Source organism: Erinaceus europaeus, chromosome 10 (assembly GCF_950295315.1).
Source record: "Erinaceus europaeus chromosome 10, mEriEur2.1, whole genome shotgun sequence".
Lineage (NCBI taxonomy): Eukaryota > Metazoa > Chordata > Mammalia > Eulipotyphla > Erinaceidae > Erinaceus > Erinaceus europaeus.
Genome location: NC_080171.1, coordinates 1758519 through 1777609, shown reverse-complemented (window position 1 = coordinate 1777609; position 19091 = coordinate 1758519). Strand labels below are relative to the sequence as shown.

At 51.7% G+C, this 19091-nt stretch overlaps 1 protein-coding gene across 1 annotated transcript; it reads right to left on the bottom strand.

The window, feature by feature from the left end:
- Positions 1-3023: 3023 nt before the first annotated feature.
- C10H9orf152 (chromosome 10 C9orf152 homolog) lies at positions 3024-9827 on the bottom strand. Its single transcript, XM_007537069.3, has 2 exons — positions 9376-9827; positions 3024-5329 (listed from the first exon to the last, which is right to left on the bottom strand). Exons 1-2 carry the CDS (start codon positions 9566-9568, stop codon positions 4803-4805), a joined length of 720 nt encoding a protein of 239 aa, XP_007537131.1. The 5' UTR covers positions 9569-9827; the 3' UTR covers positions 3024-4802.
- Between the last annotated feature and the right edge of the window lie 9264 nt (positions 9828-19091).

The window sequence follows — 19091 nt, the reverse complement described above, 5'->3', positions numbered from 1 at the left end:
TAGGAGCCGGCAGGAATCTGAGCAGCTCAGGGAAAACAGGCTGGTGGAGTGTGTCCTGGCCCAATATTCCCGGCAGAAGCAGGCTTGTGGGAAGGGAGTGTCAGCAGGCACTCCGGGTCCCCATCCTCCTCAGCCCCACACCCCTTCCATGGGAACCACACAGTCCCCGGGAAGGTCCAGACCTTGGCCACGCTCACTTGGTACTGACCCAAACTCGCTGAAGCTGACGTGACCTGCCTTATTAAAACATTTTCTGGTATTTCCTCTTGGAGTCTGGCCTCGGGAACCCATGCTCAAGAAAAAGCCATGCCGGATGAAGGGGAAAGGCCTGCAAAACGCAATCTGTGGAGGACGTCGAACAGGAAAGTCACCGTGACTAGCACTGTCTCTGCCCCGGCAGCCTGTGAGCCCTGCTTTCCTTCTGGTTACTCATTCCCAGCTTCTGCACTCTCCTCCTGTCATCCCTGACTCTTAAGAAAGGATTGGAGGGTCGGGCGAGAAGCACAATGGTTATACAAAAAGTGCTTCATGCTTGAAGCTCCCAAGTCCCAGCTTCAGTCCTCAGCACCACCAAGAGCTCTGGTAAAAGGTAATCAAAAAATGTCGAAAGCGTCGTGGTCTGGGAGGTGCGGCTGTGGATAAAGGACCAGACTCTCAGGCACGAGGTCCTGAGTTCCAGCCCTGGCACATGGACCAGAGTGGTGTCTGGTTCTTTCTCTCCTTCCTCCTATCTTTCTCACTAATAAATAAATTAAATATTTAAAGGAGAAGGAGAAGAGATTTTTTCAATACAGTGTTTTAGGTTTTTGTTTGGGGCTGGGGGCAGGGGGTGTGTCACCTCTCCCAGGCCAACTTTTTTTTTTTTTTTTGCCTCCAGGGTTATCACTGGGATAACTGCCTGCACTACGAATCCCCTGCTCCTGGAGGCCATTTTGTCAAAAAAAAAGTTTTTTTTTTGATAGGACAGAAAAAAAATTGAGAGGAGCGGGGAGAGAAGAATAGACATCTACATACCTGCTTCACCGCTTGTGAAGCGACCCCTCCCCACAGGTGGGGAACCAGGGGCTCAAACCGGGATCCTTGTGTGGGTCCTTGCTCTTCATACTGTGTGACTTATTAACCTGCTGCGCTACCGCCCTGTGCCCTCTCGGGCCAGTTTTTTCAAATAAAAAGAGAGAGGAAGGGGGTCGGGTGGTGGCACCGTGCCTGAGGACGGGGTGGGTGGGTTTCATGGGCAGTGGAGCAGAGCTCACCAGTGCACCGAGGCTGGGCTGGCCGTGAGTGCCTTCAGGACAAAGCGCTCACCCTCCCCAATGGGCTACCACTGATTTCAAAGGGTTTTAAACAGAATGTTTATTTATTGGGAGCCGAGTGGTGGCACACCTGGTTGAGCACACATTCTAATATTAAAGGGCCCAGGTTCGAGCCCCCCGTCCCCATCTGCAGGGGGAAAATTTTGTAAGTGGTGAAGCAGGGCTGCAGGCGTCTCTCTGTCTTTCTCCCTCTCTATCCCCCTCTTCCCTCTCAAATTCTGGCTGTCTCTATCCAATTAATAAAGATAATGAAAAATTAAAAAATAATTTATTTATTTATCTTTCTTTTTTATTATTTATTTATTCCCTTTTGTTGCCCTTGTTTTATTGTTGTAGTTTTTATTATTATTATTATTGTTGTTGTTGTTGTTGTTGTTGGATAGGACAGAGAGAAATGGAGAGAGGAGGGGAAGACAGAGAGGGGGAGAGAAAGACAGACACCTGCAGACCTGCTTCACCGCCTGTGAAGCGACTCCCCTGCAGGTGGGGAGCCGGGGGGGGGTGGGGGGCTCCAACCGGGATCTTTATGCTGGTCCTTGCGCTTGACACCACGTGCATTTAACCCACTGCGTTACTGCCCGACTGCCTTTATTTATCTTTCTGTCTGTCTGTCCTACCACCCGGTTTTCAGCGGAGCATAACAAATTCAGTGCCAGCATAACAAATTCACCTCTCCCTGTGGCTATTTTTTCCTTTCCATTTTATTGGACAGGCCAGAGAGAAATTGAGAAGGGAGAAGGAAGTGTCCCCTGCAGGTGGGGAGTGGGGTTCCCCAGGTCCTTGTCCTTAGTACTGTGTCTGCTTAACAGGGTCCACCCCTGCCCAGCCCCATGGCCATCAACTGTAAAACAAGAGCAAAAGACACATTTTCCTCAGATTCCTTGTTTTTAATTAGACTATAACAATGAACTGGCTCACTAGTTATTCACAGGACAACCAGGACAAACGCCTAAACTGAAGTGAGATTCTGGGGGTGACGGGCCACACAGGTGGACGCAAACAGAGGGCGCCTCTCCTAGTAACTCTGGATCAGCGAGAGACCAGACCGGTCACGCGGTCACTCAGCGAGGAGAGAGAGAGAGATGTGGGTGTGACTTTGCAAAGAGCGGCACTTGGGGGGGAGAGAGAGAGAGAGAGAGGAAGGGGGCTGAGCCCCGTGTTTAAATAGCACAACTGAAGTTAAACATTAACTGGGGAAAGCAGAGGTACTTCCCAGCACTCACGTAGCACTTGCTTCATTTTGCCTTTGGTTTCAGACATACCCACGGACATACCCACGCGTGGGGCCAGGAGTTGGGGAGGGTGCAACGTTGAGTGCGAAACAAAAGCCCGTTTGAGAGGCACAAGCTGGTCACGGAGGACCATGTACTTGTCACCTTTTACTCAGCTGCCTACTGCCCTGTACCTCCGTGGACTGGGGATTTTAATAAGAAGGCAATTTGGAAAGCAGGGTAGGGAGGGGGAAAGGAAAGAAGAAAGGGAGAGAGGAGGCAGAGGAAGGAAAGGAGAGGGACAGGAGGAGGGAAGAATGGAAGGAAATAAATGTGGGAGAGGCTGGCATGAGCAATGAGGTAGTAAGAGGGGACAGGTGGCCGACCTTCCTCAAGGAGTTGAGAGACACGAGACGGGGCGGCATGGCTCCAAACCTCTGTTCCTACAGCAGCTTTGGCAAACTCCAGCTGAAATGCTTCTTCTAAAAAAATTAATTCATTTAGATTTTAAAATATATTTATTTATTTACTTATTAGTGGATAGAGACAGAGAGAAATTGAGGGGGGGAATAGAAAAGGAAAGAGACAAACAGACACCTGAAACCCTGCTTTGCCACTGCAGATGGGGACCAGGGCCTTGAACCTGGGTCCTTGAGCACTGTGATGCGTGAGCTCAACCAGGTGCACTATCGTCTGGCCCCAATTTAGATTTTTTTTTAAAATTGCCACCAGAAATGTAAATAGACCGAAGGATGAATCCACCACTCCTAGCAGCCATTTTTCCTTTCTTTTTATTTGATAGGACAGAGAGAAATTGAGAGGGCAGAGGGAGATATAGACAGACAGACAGCCCTGCAGCTCTGCTTCACCACTAATTGTTGGTGTGCTTCTAAATTCTGCTTCTAAGACCTTCTGTTTTGATCATCACATTAGGTTCGCTTGTATTACTTACGATGTGGTCTGTTCACATAATCACTGTTATACCTGGGTCCCGCCCTGCCTGCAGGGTGTTGGTTTAATCCCCACTGGTTAGATGGAAGCTTGCTATGTTCTGTTCACACTCTTTTTTTGCTCCGCCCCCTCTCCTAGTCATTTCCTTTCCCTTGCCACTTCCGGTGAAGAGATGCATAAAAGGCGATGTCTCTGATTAATAAAGGAGATATTGCCTCCCAGCTCAGCCATGAGTCCCTGGTCGTCTGTCTCCCGCCCATGAAGCTAGACCGGCAAATAGCGCCCGAACAGGGACTGGCAACTAACGAAGCCTCCCTCTGCAGGTGGGAACTGGGGCTGGAGGCCTGGCCCTTGCAGCTGGTGCCACTTGCACCACCGTCACCACCCGGCCTCTAACAAGAAAATGCTTCAGTGGCTGCCAGAGGATGCAGGGACTCCTGAGGGAGCTCCTCTCTGGGAAGAGCAGCCAGAAGCAGCGATCCCCCCAGCTCAGCCCCCAGAACGTGTGAGGAATCACAGAAGATACGGAGCAGGCTGTCACTCAGACTCAGTGAGCCCAGACTCATGTCCCCAGCTAGGGTCCCTGCTGTACGCTTAAAAAGTCTTAGTTCAGTGTCTGGCTAGACATGGTGCCACAAGGAAGAGGCATCCAGGCTCCATCCATTCTCCACAAGTGGTGTCCTTTCTCTCTCTCTTCCTTTTTCTTTCTTCCTTCCTTCCTTCCTTCCTTCCTTTCTTTCTTTCTTTCTTTATTTCTTTCTTTCTTTCTTTCTTTCTTTCTTTCTTTCTTTCTTTTCTTTTTGTTTCCAGTTGCTGGGGTTCAGTTCTGCCACTAGGATTCCACCTCTCCTAGCAGCCATTTTCTCCTTTTTTTTCTCTTTCATGTTACTGGATAGGACAGAGCGAAATTGAGAGAAGGGGAGTTAGACAAGGAGAGAGACAAGAGACACACCTGCGGCCCTGCTTCACCATTTGTGAAGCTTTCCCCTGCAGGTGGGGACCGGGGGCTCGAACGCGGGTCCTTGCGCACTGTAGTGTGTGTGCTCAACCAGGTGTGCCACAGGCCGGCCTCGACAACTGTCTTCTGACACGAGCCCTGGTCCGATGGTACGCTTCCATCCTGGACTGCATAGTCTGGACGGGACAATTTCTTTTTCTGAAGGGACAAGCCCACATGTCCATGGTCTGTCCATGTCCCACGGGCCCTGCGGTGGAGAGAGTCAGGGTTTTCCCTGGGCTAGAGGCTGGCAGTCTGGTCCATTCTCCTGGGTTCTTTGATGAAGCCACACATGGCCTGAAGGGTGAGACACTGGGTGTGTGGAGAACTTCATACTGGACCATATAAGCCCAGGTTCCGGGCAGCTTGGGAGATCCTGGGGTTCTTCCTCTGGGGAAACGGGTAGTGAGCTGGTCTCCTAGACCTCGGCGGGCTCTCCCCAGGGGAACACTGAGCGGCCCTGTTTAAGGCAGACCCCGCCGCCGCCCTTGTCTGAACACCTGTCATCTCACACGCACTCTGTGCTGCCTCTGGGACCCGGGACCCGCGCCGGGGTCCTTGGCAGTTTGCAGACCACCCTGGGTCTCCATCCTGCCGTGGGCTCTGCTCAGATCCTGTGACGTTGCCCTTGTGTTTAGCCTGACCACTGATTTCCTGGTGGGAAGTTTGGCCCAAGCGGTGCATCTCCAGATGTGTGTGCCATGGAGACTCAGGGGGCTGCAAGCGGCCTCCGTCAGCCACGTCGTGCCCCTTGCCCACCTCAGGAGCTGCCTCCCCCGGGGCCAGCGAGGGCCTCCTCTCCTTGTTGATCCAGACGGCGTTGAGCACCACATCCGCAGGTGCTGGCATGCTTCCCCCTGAGAGACCAAGGCCAACAGTCAGCAAATGCCAAGGCTACCCAAGTGTGGGGTGGGGTGGGGGTGGGTGGGGGCGGATAACACAATGGTTATGCTGTATGACTTTCATGCCGGAGGCTCTGAAGTCCCAGGTTCACTCCCTTGCATGGTCCTAAAGCAGAGTAGAGCAGTTCTCTGGTTAGAAAAAAAGATGATAATACTAAATTAATTAAAATAAATACAAAAATTATGAAAAGAGTACCCATAATATTGTATGGATAGATGTAGTGGATGGATTCATACACGGGCTTCACATGTAGACTGCTTCCCTCACTCACTGTACAGTCTGCTTGCCTGCCCCACCACAAACACACACACACACTCACACACACACTCACCCACACTCAAACACACTCACTCACACAACACTCACACACTCACATACACACTCACACACACACACTCAACACACACTCACACAAACACTACAAACACACTCACACACACACTCACATACACACACACTCACATACACACACACACTCACACACAAACACTCACACAAACACTCACACACTCACTCACACACACTCACACACACACACTCACACACACTCACACACTCACACTCACACACACACTCAACACACACACTCACATACACACTCACACACACACTCACACAAACACACACACACACTCACACACAAACACACACACACACACTCACACACACTCACTCACACACACTCACACACACTCACACACACACTCACACATACACACACTCACACATACACACACTCACACACACACTCACACAAACACTCACAAACACACACACACACTCACACTCAACACACACACTCACACACACACTCACACACACACTCACACACACTCACTCAGACACACACACACACTCAACACACACACACACACTCACACACACTCACACACACACACACACACACTCACACACACTCACTCAGACACACACACACACTCAACACACACACTCACACACACACTCACACACACACTCACAAACTCACTCACACACACTCACACACTCACATACACACACACACACTCAACACACACTCACACAAACACTCACAAACACACTCACACACTCACTCACACACTCACACACACACTCACATACACACACACTCACACAAACACACTCACACACACTCACACACACACTCACACACACTCACACACACACACACTCACACACACACAAACACACACTCACACACACACTCACACACCCACTCACACACAAACACACACACACACTCACACACACACTCACACACACTCACACACACACACACACACTCACACACACTCACACACACTCACACACACATAATCATACTCACACTCATATACACTCACTCACACACTCACACACACGTGAATTTATACACACCCACGTAGAGATGATTATTATTCTTGTTTTATGGGACTCTGTGTTCTGAGATTACGTTTATGCATTTAACCACCCACAGCTGAGCTGGGAGGAGCTGTGTTTGAAAGCAACTCCAGAAACCAAGTGGCAGCACACCTGGTTAAGTGCTCACATCACAGGCACAAGGACCCAGGTTCGAGTCCCTGGTCCCCACCTGCAGGAGGAAAGCTTCATGAGTGGTGAAACCGGGCTGCAGGTGACTCTCTGTCTCTCTCCCTATCACACCCTCCTCTCAGTTTCTCTCTGTCTACAATAATAAATAAATTAAAATATATTTAAAATACATGAAAGAAAGTATTAAGTGTAAAGTATAATAAAATATACTGCCCAAAACAGAACTTGTTCCTAATTCCCCTCTTTGTTTTTGCCTCCAGGGTTATTACTGGGGCTGGGTGCCTGCACCACAAATCCACTGCTCCTGGAGGCCATTTTTTCCCTTTTGTTGCCCTTGTTGTTTATCATTGTTACTGTCGTTGCTGCTGTATTGGACAGAGAAAAATGGAGACAGGAGGGGAAGACAGAGAGAGGATAGAGAAAGACAGACACCTGCAGACCTGCATCACTACTTGTGAAGTGACGCCCCTGCAGGTGGGGAGCCGGGAGCTCGAACCTGGATCCTTGTGCTGGTCTGTGAGCTTCACGTCATGTGCGCTTAGCCTGCTGCTACCACCGGAGTCCCCTAATTCCCTTTCTATAATACGAGCCACACATTATCTGAATGTGGTAAAAGTATAACCTGGCAGAAGTGTTTGCCTTTTGGACACCAGTTACCAGAGAACAGGAGCTTACTGGTTGAGGAGGGGGAGGCTTTGCGAGCAGTGAAGCAGGGCTGCAGGTGTTGGTCTCTCTTCCTCTCTCCCACCCCCTCCCTTCCCTCCCGATTTCTAGCTGTCTCTATGCAATAAACAGATAAAGATGGAGAAAATGTTTAAAAATATAGAAATAGGGGGCCAGGCGGTAGTGCAGCAGGTTAAGCGCACGTGGCGCGAAGCACAAGGACGTTGTAAGGATCCCTGTTCAAGTCCCTGGCTCCCTACCTGCAGGGGGGTCGCCTCACAAGCAGGTCTGCAGGTGTCTGTCTTTCTCTCCCCCTCTCTGTCTTCCCCTCCTCTCTCCATTTCTCCCTGTCCTATCCAACAACAACGACATCAATAATAACTACAACAATAAAACAACAAGGGCAACAAAATGGGAAACATTGGCCTCCAGGGGCAGTGGGTGTGTAGTGCAGGCACAGAGCCCCAGCAATAACCCTGGAGGAAAAATAAATAAATAAAATAAAAACAATTATTCCTAATTACCAATGAGGTAGCTGAGCCATAGGTGACTCACAGAATGTGTTCAGAGCTGCACTGAGCAGGTCAGTGGAGGAAAAGAGCACAGGGACTTGAGATTTCCTTCGGAGACATGGTATTCTGGTCCCTCTGCCCTCCAGCTCAGCGTTCTGACAACAATCTGAAGACTGTGGCCTAAGGGACATGCTCTCAAGGGCCTGCTCCTCCTCTCCGCAGCCTTGCATCAGCCCGCATGCCTCCCCCAGCAGGAGAAAGGCCCATGGAGGGTGGCTGTGCGTGGCAACCTGTAGAATCTGGGTGTCACTGAGGCCCGCTCACACAGGGATGATCTGTGAGGCTGGGTGGCAGGTGGGTTAGAATGGGGCTTGCTTTGAACGGCTGAGTTGAGTGCCAGCTGCATGACTCAGAATAAGCAACCACAAGCAGAGGGTAAAGGTCTAGGATTGTCTGATGCCCTGCGAGGAAGAGGGGGTTTCGACAGGCCTAGGTGTCCCTTGGTCCCGCTGGCCGGATGTGTCCAGCCTAGGCTGAGGCTGGTCACTGGATGAGTTCACTCAGACATGTAGGTCCCAGAAAGCCCCAGGTGCACACGGGGAGCTTCCTGTCTCGTGGCCTGTGTCTGTTAGAGTTTTAGAGCTGGATTTTTTTATTTATGTATTTATTTACCAAAGCCCTACACAGAGTTTACGCTGCGGGGGGCGGGGGGATTGAACTTGTGACTTCAGAGCCTCAGGCATAACCATGATGGTATTTCTCCCGAGAGCGAGACTGGAGTTTGGCATTGCTTCCTGCACCCTGTGCCCTGAAGCCCCTCCTGCAATGGCAGCTGAGCCCTCAAAGATCAGACAGGGTCTCTCACCAGAGAACCTCCCTTCCTCCCCGGCCTCCTTCCTGAGCCAGCAAAGGACTCCAGCCAGTTCTCAGTTGCCCAGAACACCAGACCTCTCCCCCTCTCAGAGCCAGTTTCTCTGGTTTACAGAGACCCAGCCAAGAAGCAGGACTGCCAGCTCCCCACCCAGCCCAGTGGGGGTGGGGGTGGGGGTGGGGACCCTTAGCAGGCAGACCAGTCCTGCGGGATCAGAAGTGAAGGCCAGAGGCCAGGAACAAAGCACTGCCCGCCAGATTCCTGGCCTATGGCCTGGCCCTCCTGGCAGGACTCAGAGCCCAGCCATGCCTCACCGCCCTGTCTCCAGCCGGCCCTGCTGGGGGCTCAGCACCTCTTCCTAACAACGAAGGCCCAGCCCGGCCCGCCTTCCCTCCAGCCCTGCCCCAGCACCTGCCCAGTCTACCTGTCCGGAGCATCACCACGTGGGCCTGGGCCCGCTGCTGCTGTCTCTGGCCTTCATACTGGGCTCTCAGCAGCTGGATGCTGAGTGGGGGTCCAGCCCCCAGGGCTGGAGTCCGGGAGCCCTCCGCCATGAGGCAAGACCCCAGCAGCCAGCAGTGGGGCAAGACAGGGCATGGGCAGGGCAACCCCTTCATCCAGATCCGGGAGGAAAGCAAACACTTAAGGGCAGGGCTCGGGAGGCGGGAGGCTGGTCTGGGGGAGCTCTGGGAGAGGCAGGAAGGAAGACAGAAAGGTCAAGAGAGGGAGAAAAGGGGAGTGGAGGGGAGACAGAGATGAGGGGAAGGAGGCAGGCAAGGGGAAAGGGAGAGAATGGAGCTGGGGGAGCTGGCTCAAACAGAAATGGAGGGCGTGAAGGGAAGGGGAGGGGAGAAGCCAGGAGGGCCAGGCAGGAGAGGTGTAAGCAGGGGAGGCAGAGGCCAAGGCTGGAAGGGGGAGGGAGAGAATGGAGGGAGAAGATAGCAGGGGGGTGGGGTGGGGTGGGTGTGGAGGGGAGCTAAAGGACTGAGAAGCAAGCAGGGTCCCGGGCAGAAAGGCAGGGAAGAAGGGGAAGGAGGGTGGGGAGAGAGAGGCTGTCAGCCCTGGGGAGGGCAAAGCCAGCGCTGCAGCTCAGGGCTCTGGGAACCCAGGGAGGCGTCTAGTCCAGGCCCCTGTTGCTTGATCCTGAAGACCCAAATCCCTCATATCCAGCTCCAAGGGCTGCAGAGGAATCTCTGGTGTGCTGACAGACCAGGCGCTGACGCCGGGGCCAAACACCTGCTCCGTGGCCGCCTCCTGGACTGGAAGCTGGAAGCTGGGCAGCAGACCTGCCCAGCGGGTTTGCTGTTGGACAAAGGAACAGCCTTCTGCCTGAGGCCAGAGTCGGCGCTGCGGGGAGGCGCCCAGGACAGCCCAAGCCCGGGGAATGGCAGCGCAGGGGTGCCCCCAGACCTTCACTTCATCTGCCCCCACCCACCTCAAGCCAAAGCCCAGCTCCTAGGGGGCCAAGGAGACCTGACCACTAGCCAGCCCCACCTCTTCTTATGTCCACTAAGTCCACTTCAACAGTAAGCTGGTGCTTATCTTATCCACAGCTGGGCGGTCTCCCTGCCCCCTCTGGATCCCACACACTCCACTAGTCAACGTGTCTCCTCTCTGCCATTTCATCTGCAGTTTGCTCACGTCCCAGGTACCCAGCGTGGCCAAAAAGCTTTGGAAGTAAAGTAAAAGCCAGGGGGGGGGGGAGGGGCAGTGGTGCACCTGGTTAAGCGCACATAGTATGAAGTGCAAGGACCCACATAAGGATCCGGGTTTGAGCCTCTGCTCCCCACCTATAGGGGGGACGGTTCACAAGTGGTGAAGCAGGTCTGTAGGTGTCTCTCTGTCTCTCCCCCTCTCTGTCTTTCCCTTCTCTCTCACTTTCTCTCTGTCCTGTCCAGTAAAATGGAAAAAATGGCCTCCAGGAGCAATGGATTCATAGTGTCAGCATCTAGCCCCAGAGATAACCCTGGAGGCAATAAATAAATGAGTAAATATTTTCTTATTTTATTTTATTTTATTTATTCCCTTTTGTTGCCCTTGTTGATGAGTAAATATTTTCTAAAAAGGAAATAAAGGGGGCAGGTGGTGGTGCACCTGGTTGAGCACTCACATTACAGTGAGCAAGGACCCGGGTTCAAGCCCCTGGGCCCCACCTGCAGGGGGAAGCTTCATGAGTGGTGAAGCAGGGCTGCAGGGGTCTGTCTCTCTTCCTCTCTCTCCCTCCCTTCTCAATCTCTGTCTTTATCTAATAAATAAACAAACATAAATACAACTCTTTTAAAAAAGTAAATAAAGGGCCCAATGTAGGAGATATTTTGAAGGGTAACTGGGTGAAATCTGGCCATTGGAGGGGGAAGAGGGTGATGAAGGAGTGTTTGAAGATTTCCTCACTTTCCCTCTCTCCTTTTCTTTCTTTTTAAAATTTGGTGTGGTACACCCTCCTTTCTTTTATATTATATTATATTTTATTTTTTATTGTATTTATTTATTTATTGGATAGAGACAGCCAGAAGGTGGGAACAAGGGGCTTGAACCCAGGCGCTTAATGTGTGCGCTTAGCCAGATGTGCCACCCCCTGGCCCCCTCCTTCCTTCTTTCTCTTTTCTTTTCTTTTCCCTTCTTCCTTTCATCCTATCTCCCTTTCTTTCATTGCCACCACGATTATTGTGGGGGCTCAGTGCCGACTCTACGAATCCACCTCTCCCCATGGCCATTTTTCCTAGCTTTTCCATTAGATTGGACAGAGAGAAATTGAGAGTACAGGGAGACAGAGAGGGAGAGACACCTGCAGACTGGATTCACTGCTCATGAAGTGTCCTCCTTGCAGGTGGGGAACAGGGGCTGGAACCCGGGTCCTTGCGCTTGGTAATATGTGCGGTTAACTGGGTGCGCCACTGCTGCCCCCCCCCCCAAGGATTTTCTTTCTTCTTATTTGTATTATTATCTGTACACTAGACAACTGCTCAGTTCTAGCTTATGGTGGTGCTGGGGATTGAACCTGCAACTTCCAAACCTTGGGCATGAGTCTGTTTTGCATAACCACTGTGCTAGCTCCTGAGCCCTGAATCTTCTTTCAGTGGCATGAAAGTTGGCTAAGCAACTCAAAGTTGATGTCTGCTAGCTGTGGAGTTGTTGAAGTCTAAGGCCAAAGTGTAGCCAGTTTGGCTCCTTCTGTTGGTAGTAATGGAGATGCGTGCCGTGCCTCTCCCGCAGTTTCTGGTGGTTTGCGGCCAGTTGCTGGCAGGCTTCCCTTTGCAAAGGCTTGACCTCTCCTTTCACAGGTTCACTTGGTGTTCTCTCTGCCTGCATGGCCGTGTCCAACCCCCCCCCCCCCGCAGGGACATCGGGTATGTTGGAACAGATTTCACTCAAATGGCCTCTTCTCTCCTAAAAAGAAAACCAACACCAGCGCACCTTGGGGGCCAGGCAGTGGCGCACCTGCTAAGTGCTTGTCTCACCTGCACAAGGACCTGGGCTCCAGCCTTAGGTCCCTCCAGCCTTAGGCGACTCCATGAGCTTCCCTCAGCCCACTCTGTTCTAGCCAATAAAATAAATACAGCTTTTAGGAAATGATGGTGTGTCACGTGTTTACAAGACTGCATTTCGGACAGTACAGCCCTAGACCTGTGTTTGCACGCGGTATCAGCAGGCTTTGTCTAGAGCTCCGGGTTCAGTCCCCGCCACTGTATGGACTAGAGCTGAGCTCTGGGCCCTCTTTTCTCTCTTGTTTAAGTTCTCTAGGACTTGAACAGGAAAAAATTGGGGTGAGTGGTAGAGCACATGTTACAGTGCACAAGGACCCAGGTTCAAGTCCCTGGTCCTCACCTGCAGAGGGAAAGGTTTGAGAGTGGTGAAGCAGGGCTGCAGGTGTCTCTCTCCCTCTCTGTCTCCTCTTCCCTCTCAATTCCTAGCTGTATCTATCAATAAATAAAGATAATTTTAAAAAATTAAAATCTTTTGTGGAGCTGGGTGGTGGCACACCTGGTTGAACTCACATGTTACAATAAAGCAAGGACCCAGGTTCAAGCCCCTGGCCCCCACCTGTAGGGGGAAAGCTTCACAAGTGGTGAAGCAGGGCTGCAGGGGTCTCTCTGTCTCTCTATCACCCCCTTCCCTTTTGATTTCTGTCTCTATCCAATAAATAAAAATAAAAAATTTTAAAAGAGAATGCCTTTCTACAAAAAATAAAATCTCTGTCCTATTAAATACATAAAATTTAAAAATATAAAGCTGAATGCATTCCAGTACCATCATCCTAGGAAAATGACCCTCCCCGCTGATGCCGCTCCCCTCCCGGTCTAGGCACAGCTCACCTCCCCTCAGACAGAGACCCCCCCGCATGCCCCTTCTCCCCATGTCTCCTCAACCCTCCCAACCAACACCGCTGTCTGTGCACTATGCTCTACGGACACCACACAGAGGTGCCATCACTTTTATACACGGTCCTTCTTGTTTGCTGTCACGCCCCGTCCGTCCATGCTGCAGCCCACATCAGTGCTCCATGCCTTCCCGTGCTTGGGCAATATTCCATTGTGTGGTTATCACCTTTTGCGGATTCGGTCACCTGTGGGTGGACGTTTGGGCTCTTATGAATAGCACCATTGTGCCCGGAGCCGCTGTGAGTGCGTGCGCGAGGGTTTCTGTTTCCAAGCCCACCTTCGGTTCTTTCTGAGACTCTGCCTAGGAGCAGAAGGGCCGAGTCACGTGGCTGCTGTGTGCTGTGCTCACTGTGAAGCTTCTGTGCAGGAATGCGCACCATTCTACGACTAGAAGATCTCTCACGGAGGTGGTGGCACAGCGGCCTGCTCAGCTCAGCACTGCACTGTCATGCGGGAGCACGCGGGCTCGAGTCCCCCGGCCCCATGTGCGGGGGAAGCTTCAGGAGCAGGGAAGCAGGGCTGCGGGTCCCTTTGCTCCTCTCTGTCTCTACTGTCCCTTAGCTGTTCTCTCCCTCTAGCCAGACAGATGAGTCCATAAAAGATTTATTTTTAAAGATTTCTGACTGTATGCTTCTAAGCTTCTTTTAAAAAAATGTTTACTTATGTCTTATTGGGTAGAGTCAGAGAAATTGAGGGGGAGAGAGAGAGACAGAGAGACACCTGCAGTCCTGCTTCACCGCTCGTGAAGCCTTCCCCCTGCAGGCGGGGAGCCAGGGGCTAGGGCAGGAGGGGAGCATTGAAGGCCACGACCACCCTGTCCGCCCTGAATCCAGCTCCTGACTTAACCTGCCATCCTCAGCCTGTGTACAAGTCCACTTTTTGGAGAGCGGAGGGCTTGCCTGGAATGGTACTGCATCCTCCAGCTATGTGCATATTCTCAGATACAGACAGAGACGGAGAGACAGAGAGAAGACATGATAGCACCGGGGCTTCCTTCAACCTGGCGGGAGGCTGGGCCTGGGCCTGCGTCACACACGTCACAGAACAAGTGCTCTGTCCAGGGGATTCACCTCGCCTGGCCCCCGCTGGCAGGTTCTCACTATAAAGCTTTCACCCTTCATGCAAAAGGCAGTGGAGCAGAGTTTGGGTGTCTGTGGCCCCAGGCAGTAGGTCTGTGTGCAGCTGCATTATTACGATGATGTAACTTTGTATTATCTTTATTTACTGGATAGAGACAGCCAGAAACAGAGATGGGGGAGATAGAGAGACAGCTGCAGCCCTGCTTCACCACTCATGAAGCTTTCCCCCTGCAGGTGGGGACCAGAGGCTTGAACCCGGGTCCTTGTGCACTGTAGTGTGCACTCTTAACCTGGTGCACCACCACCAGGCCCCTCCACCCTGAGTTCTCAGGTTCAGTGATTTATTTTTATAGTTTTCCTTTTAATAAACTGTCAATTAATTAATTTGTTATTGGATAGAGACAGACAGATTGAGAGGGTGGCAGAGAGAGAGAGAGAGAAAGAGAGAGACAGAGAGATACCTGCAGCCTTGCTTCACCACTCAAAAAGCTTTCTCCCTGCAGATGGGGACTGGGAACTTGAACCCAGGTCCTTGTGCACTGTAGTGTGAGCACTCAACCAAGTGTGCCACCACCTGGCCCCCAGCTTTCTTACTATTTTATTCGTGATTTTAGGGCCAATCTCACAAGCATACACGACCAGGTCAAGTCATCACACCTCTGCCAAAGTTCTGCGTGCTAGCCACGGAGGCTCACAGGGCGGCTCACACAGGGCCGGGGCAGTGAGCTGTCATGGTGATTGCCAAGTTCATTGGTTTTAGGTAACTAGTGTCCACACGCGACCAAAGCCACCTAGGGGCTGGTAGTCATCCTTTGTCTTTGTATTGCTTCATGCTTAGCTTTTAGAGAGACAAGTCAATATAGCACGGTGACTAAGAGACATTGTTCTCATGAACCTTCAAGATCAGCAGTGGTGGAAGAAAGAAATACATAAATAAAAACATGTGAACAATGGCAAAAGACAATTTATGATGACAGAGAGAATATAATAGGAAGCCAGGTGATAGTGCACCTGGTTAAGCGCACACACTACAATGCTCAAGGACCTGGGTTCAAACCCCTGGTCCCCACCTGCAGGGGAGAAGCTTTACAAGAACTGAAGCAGGGCTGCAGGTGTGTCTCCATCTCCCTCTCAATTTCTCCTGGTCTCTATCCAATAAATAGAAAAGTAAAAATATATTTTAAAAAATTATTTTTTTGTTGCTCTTGTTTTATTGTTGTTGTTATTGATGTCATTGTTGGATAGGACAGAGAGAAATCAAGAGAGGAGGGGAAGGCAGCGAAGGGGAGAGAAAGACAGACACCTGCAGACCTGCTTCGAAGTGACCCCTTGCAGGTGGGGACCCGGGGGGTTCGAACCAGAATCTTTAAGCTGGTCCTTTCGCTTTGCGCCATGTGCGCTTAACCTGCTGTGCTACCGCCCGACTCCCCTAAAGATAATTTTTAAAAGGGAATACAACAATAAATTAGACAAAGTGTATAAAGGACTTGGGTAAGTTCCTGGTCCATAAACAGTGTGCCATAACTGGCAGCCTATGATTATTTACTATCCCAATAACGCTTACAATCTATCCAGTTTATTCAAGGGTTAAAAAAAAGAAGAAAGAAAAATCCACTTTAGATGAAAGCTTCCTGCCCTCTAGTGGGAATTCGGAGTCAGGCACCAACCCCGAGAAGGCCTGAGTATGTCTAGTGTTCCAGCCTCTGTTCGGGCACTGGCTTTGTAGCCCTGGATGGGCCCCACTGAACAGCGGCCAGTCACGAGGTTCCGCATGGCCACGGCTCCCCTGAGAGGGCTTCCTCCTGTGCCCCTGACCTGCTGCTCAGCGGCCCTGCTGCCACCTCAGGTTTCTGCAGCTAGTCAGGGGCCTCCTGTGTATGAATCAGTGAAGCTGACTATGCCCCCACTTCTGCAGCAAAGGTGGGCGCGAGGAATCACATCATTGCAAGACTGGCCAGCTCCTCATGGGGCGCGAGCACTTCCACACTGCGATCATCATCTCTGGCATTATGCTATTCCACTGCAGAATACTGTGCCCCAGGATGGTTCCGTAGCCCCCATGTCCACTTGGTCGATTCCAAATTATATTCCTCCATGAGGATAATTTCTGGAACCATCCGTTCCACCCCGGTCCCATGGCTGCCAGTTCTTAGCAACATCGCCCCGCCAGATATTCGTCGGGATGCGGCATCATCTAAGTTCATTTCCCACGTCTACGCTTGACCGGACCTGCCAATATACGCGGATATCTTCGCCCACCCTGTCCAACGCTTGACGTCTCGTCACCCAATCTGGTCCCCTACGCCTACACTGAACTCTGTTCCAGACTCTTGGAAACAGAGTTGGCAGTCAGCTGAGGTAAAGAACAAACACCTCATCACAGACCCCTGCGAGCGTCAACCCTGCGTGCTAGGCTTTGACCTAGCACGTTATGATCGGGCCCTCCTCAATCGCTATCGAACAGGCCATGGCCGGTGCGCCGCTATGTTCCATCACTGGGGAGCCAGAGACGACCCGAACTGCCCCTGTGGCTCCAGACAGACTATGACCCACATAGTCAACGACTGCCACCTCTCCAGATTCAAAGGAGGTCTCGAAACTTTATATCAGGTTCAACCTGACGCTGTTGACTGGCTACGGAAGAAGGGCAAATGCTAGAAGAAGAAGAAGGAGGCTGATAGGACCAGCTAGCCAGCTTTCTACAAAAAGTGTTTGTACAATTCTCCCTCCTTTTTTGCCTTAATTTTTTGTATAATCCCCCCCCCTTTTTTTTGCCTCCAGGGTTATTGCTGTGGCTTGGTGCCTGCACTATGAATCTACTGCTCCTGGAGGCTATTTCCCCCATTTTTTTTGCCCTTGTTATTGTTGCTATTGTTATTGTTGGATAGGATAGAGAGAAATGGAGAGAGGAGGGGAAGACAGAGAGGAAAGACAGACACCTGCAGACCTGCTTCACCGCCCGTGAAGCGACTCCCCTGCAGGTGGGGAGCCGGGGGCTGGAGCCAGAATCCTCACACTGGTCCTTGTGCTTCCTGCCATGTGCGCTTATCCCGCTGTGCTACCCCCACCCCTTTTTTTCTTTCTTGGAGGGTCAGTGATCCCTGCATGGCTGCTGACATGAATAGTTTCTCCAGTGGCTGGGGCTTGGTGCGGCACTACGAATCCGCCGCTCCAGACGGCCATATTTTCTTTTTTTTTTTTTTTTCTCTCTCTCATTTCATTGGATAGGACAAAGAGAAATTGGGACAAGAGGGGCAGATAGAGAGGGACAGACAGAGAGACACCTGCAGGCCTGCTTGATTGCTTGTTTAACGCCCCTCCTGCAGGCGGGGAGCCGGGTGCTGCGGGTGGCCGGCCTCTGGGTCCGGGCACTCCTTCAGTCATGTCCGCGTCCCTGGCACAGCCCTTAGCTCATCAGTCGCATGGCCCAGACAGCACGTCGTTACTTAGCCTGGGCACCCGGCGGCACTAGCTCTGGCCCCTGGCTGGATAGCACATGGGCTCTGCCCACGCACCGGGGCCGCGCCTCTCGGGTGGGTCTGTGTCACACTTCCACCCACTCAGCCTTTACCAAGTGCCGTGCTACTCAGAATGGGCCCCCGACTTCTGGCAGGGCCGCGTCAGATCTCAGCACAGCCACTGAACAGAGCCACGGCATTCAAAGCAGGCCCGGCCCGGCTCAGCCTGTGCCTGCCTGTCTTGGCCTCATGCCAGCCCGGGGCTGTGGAAACAGCACAGTGGTTTCCAAGACACTCTTGCGTGAGGCTCGGGTCTCTGTATTGATTAAGATACAACAAACAATATATGTGTATTTAAATACCAGGCCAGTCTACTTTGACTACCTAGATGGAAAGCCCAAGTCTTACTCCACCTGTGTTTATCCCCAGCCAGCAGCGCCTGGCATTAACGGGCAACTATTTTGAGAGCATTCCAGCTGAGATTTTGGGGTTTTTTTTAGATCATAAAATGACTGCTATTTTCAGTGTCAGGGATCAACTCAGGGCCCCAGGCATGTCAAGTCGCTCCCTTGCTTTCTGATGAGTGAGACAAGACCCAGGGAAGGGGACTGCTAGTTGTTTAAATGTTTCCTCACTGCTTAGTGTGCTGCTGACAGAAATGGAAACCAAGCACAGACCTCATGGGATTTTCACCAAGATTGCAATGAGCCTTGAATTCAGTGGGTCCACTTCCATTTGCACTTTCTTACTTATAAGCCGAGTTGATTTGTACCATCACCTTCAAACAGAGTGCTGTACAATCTATTTCCGACACATTTCCTCTGCTCTCAATACTGTATTTAGCACAAGCATCTGCGGAATGTGTCTGAACTACCATCATCGGCAAGGCTCGCAGTCCAGGGGGTCGGTGCCGACAGAGGATCTGGCTGCCGGTGGTCATCTTCCCTTCCTACTTCAGTTTTACTCGGCCAGTCAGAGAAATTGAGAGGAGACAGGGAGATAGAGACACCCGCTTCAGCACTCTTGAAGCGTCCTCCCTGCAGGTGGGGGCAGGCGCTCAAATCAGCATCCTGGTGGTTCCCGCCGCCGCCCGGCCCCGGGGTCATTTATGACAGAGAGGCGTGATTGATGCCACGGGCCTGTCAACTGCAGTCTGATCCCTGGAGCTGCAACTACTGTCCATTTTCAGCTGTTCGCTAAGGGCTGGGGGCTAAGGCACGAATA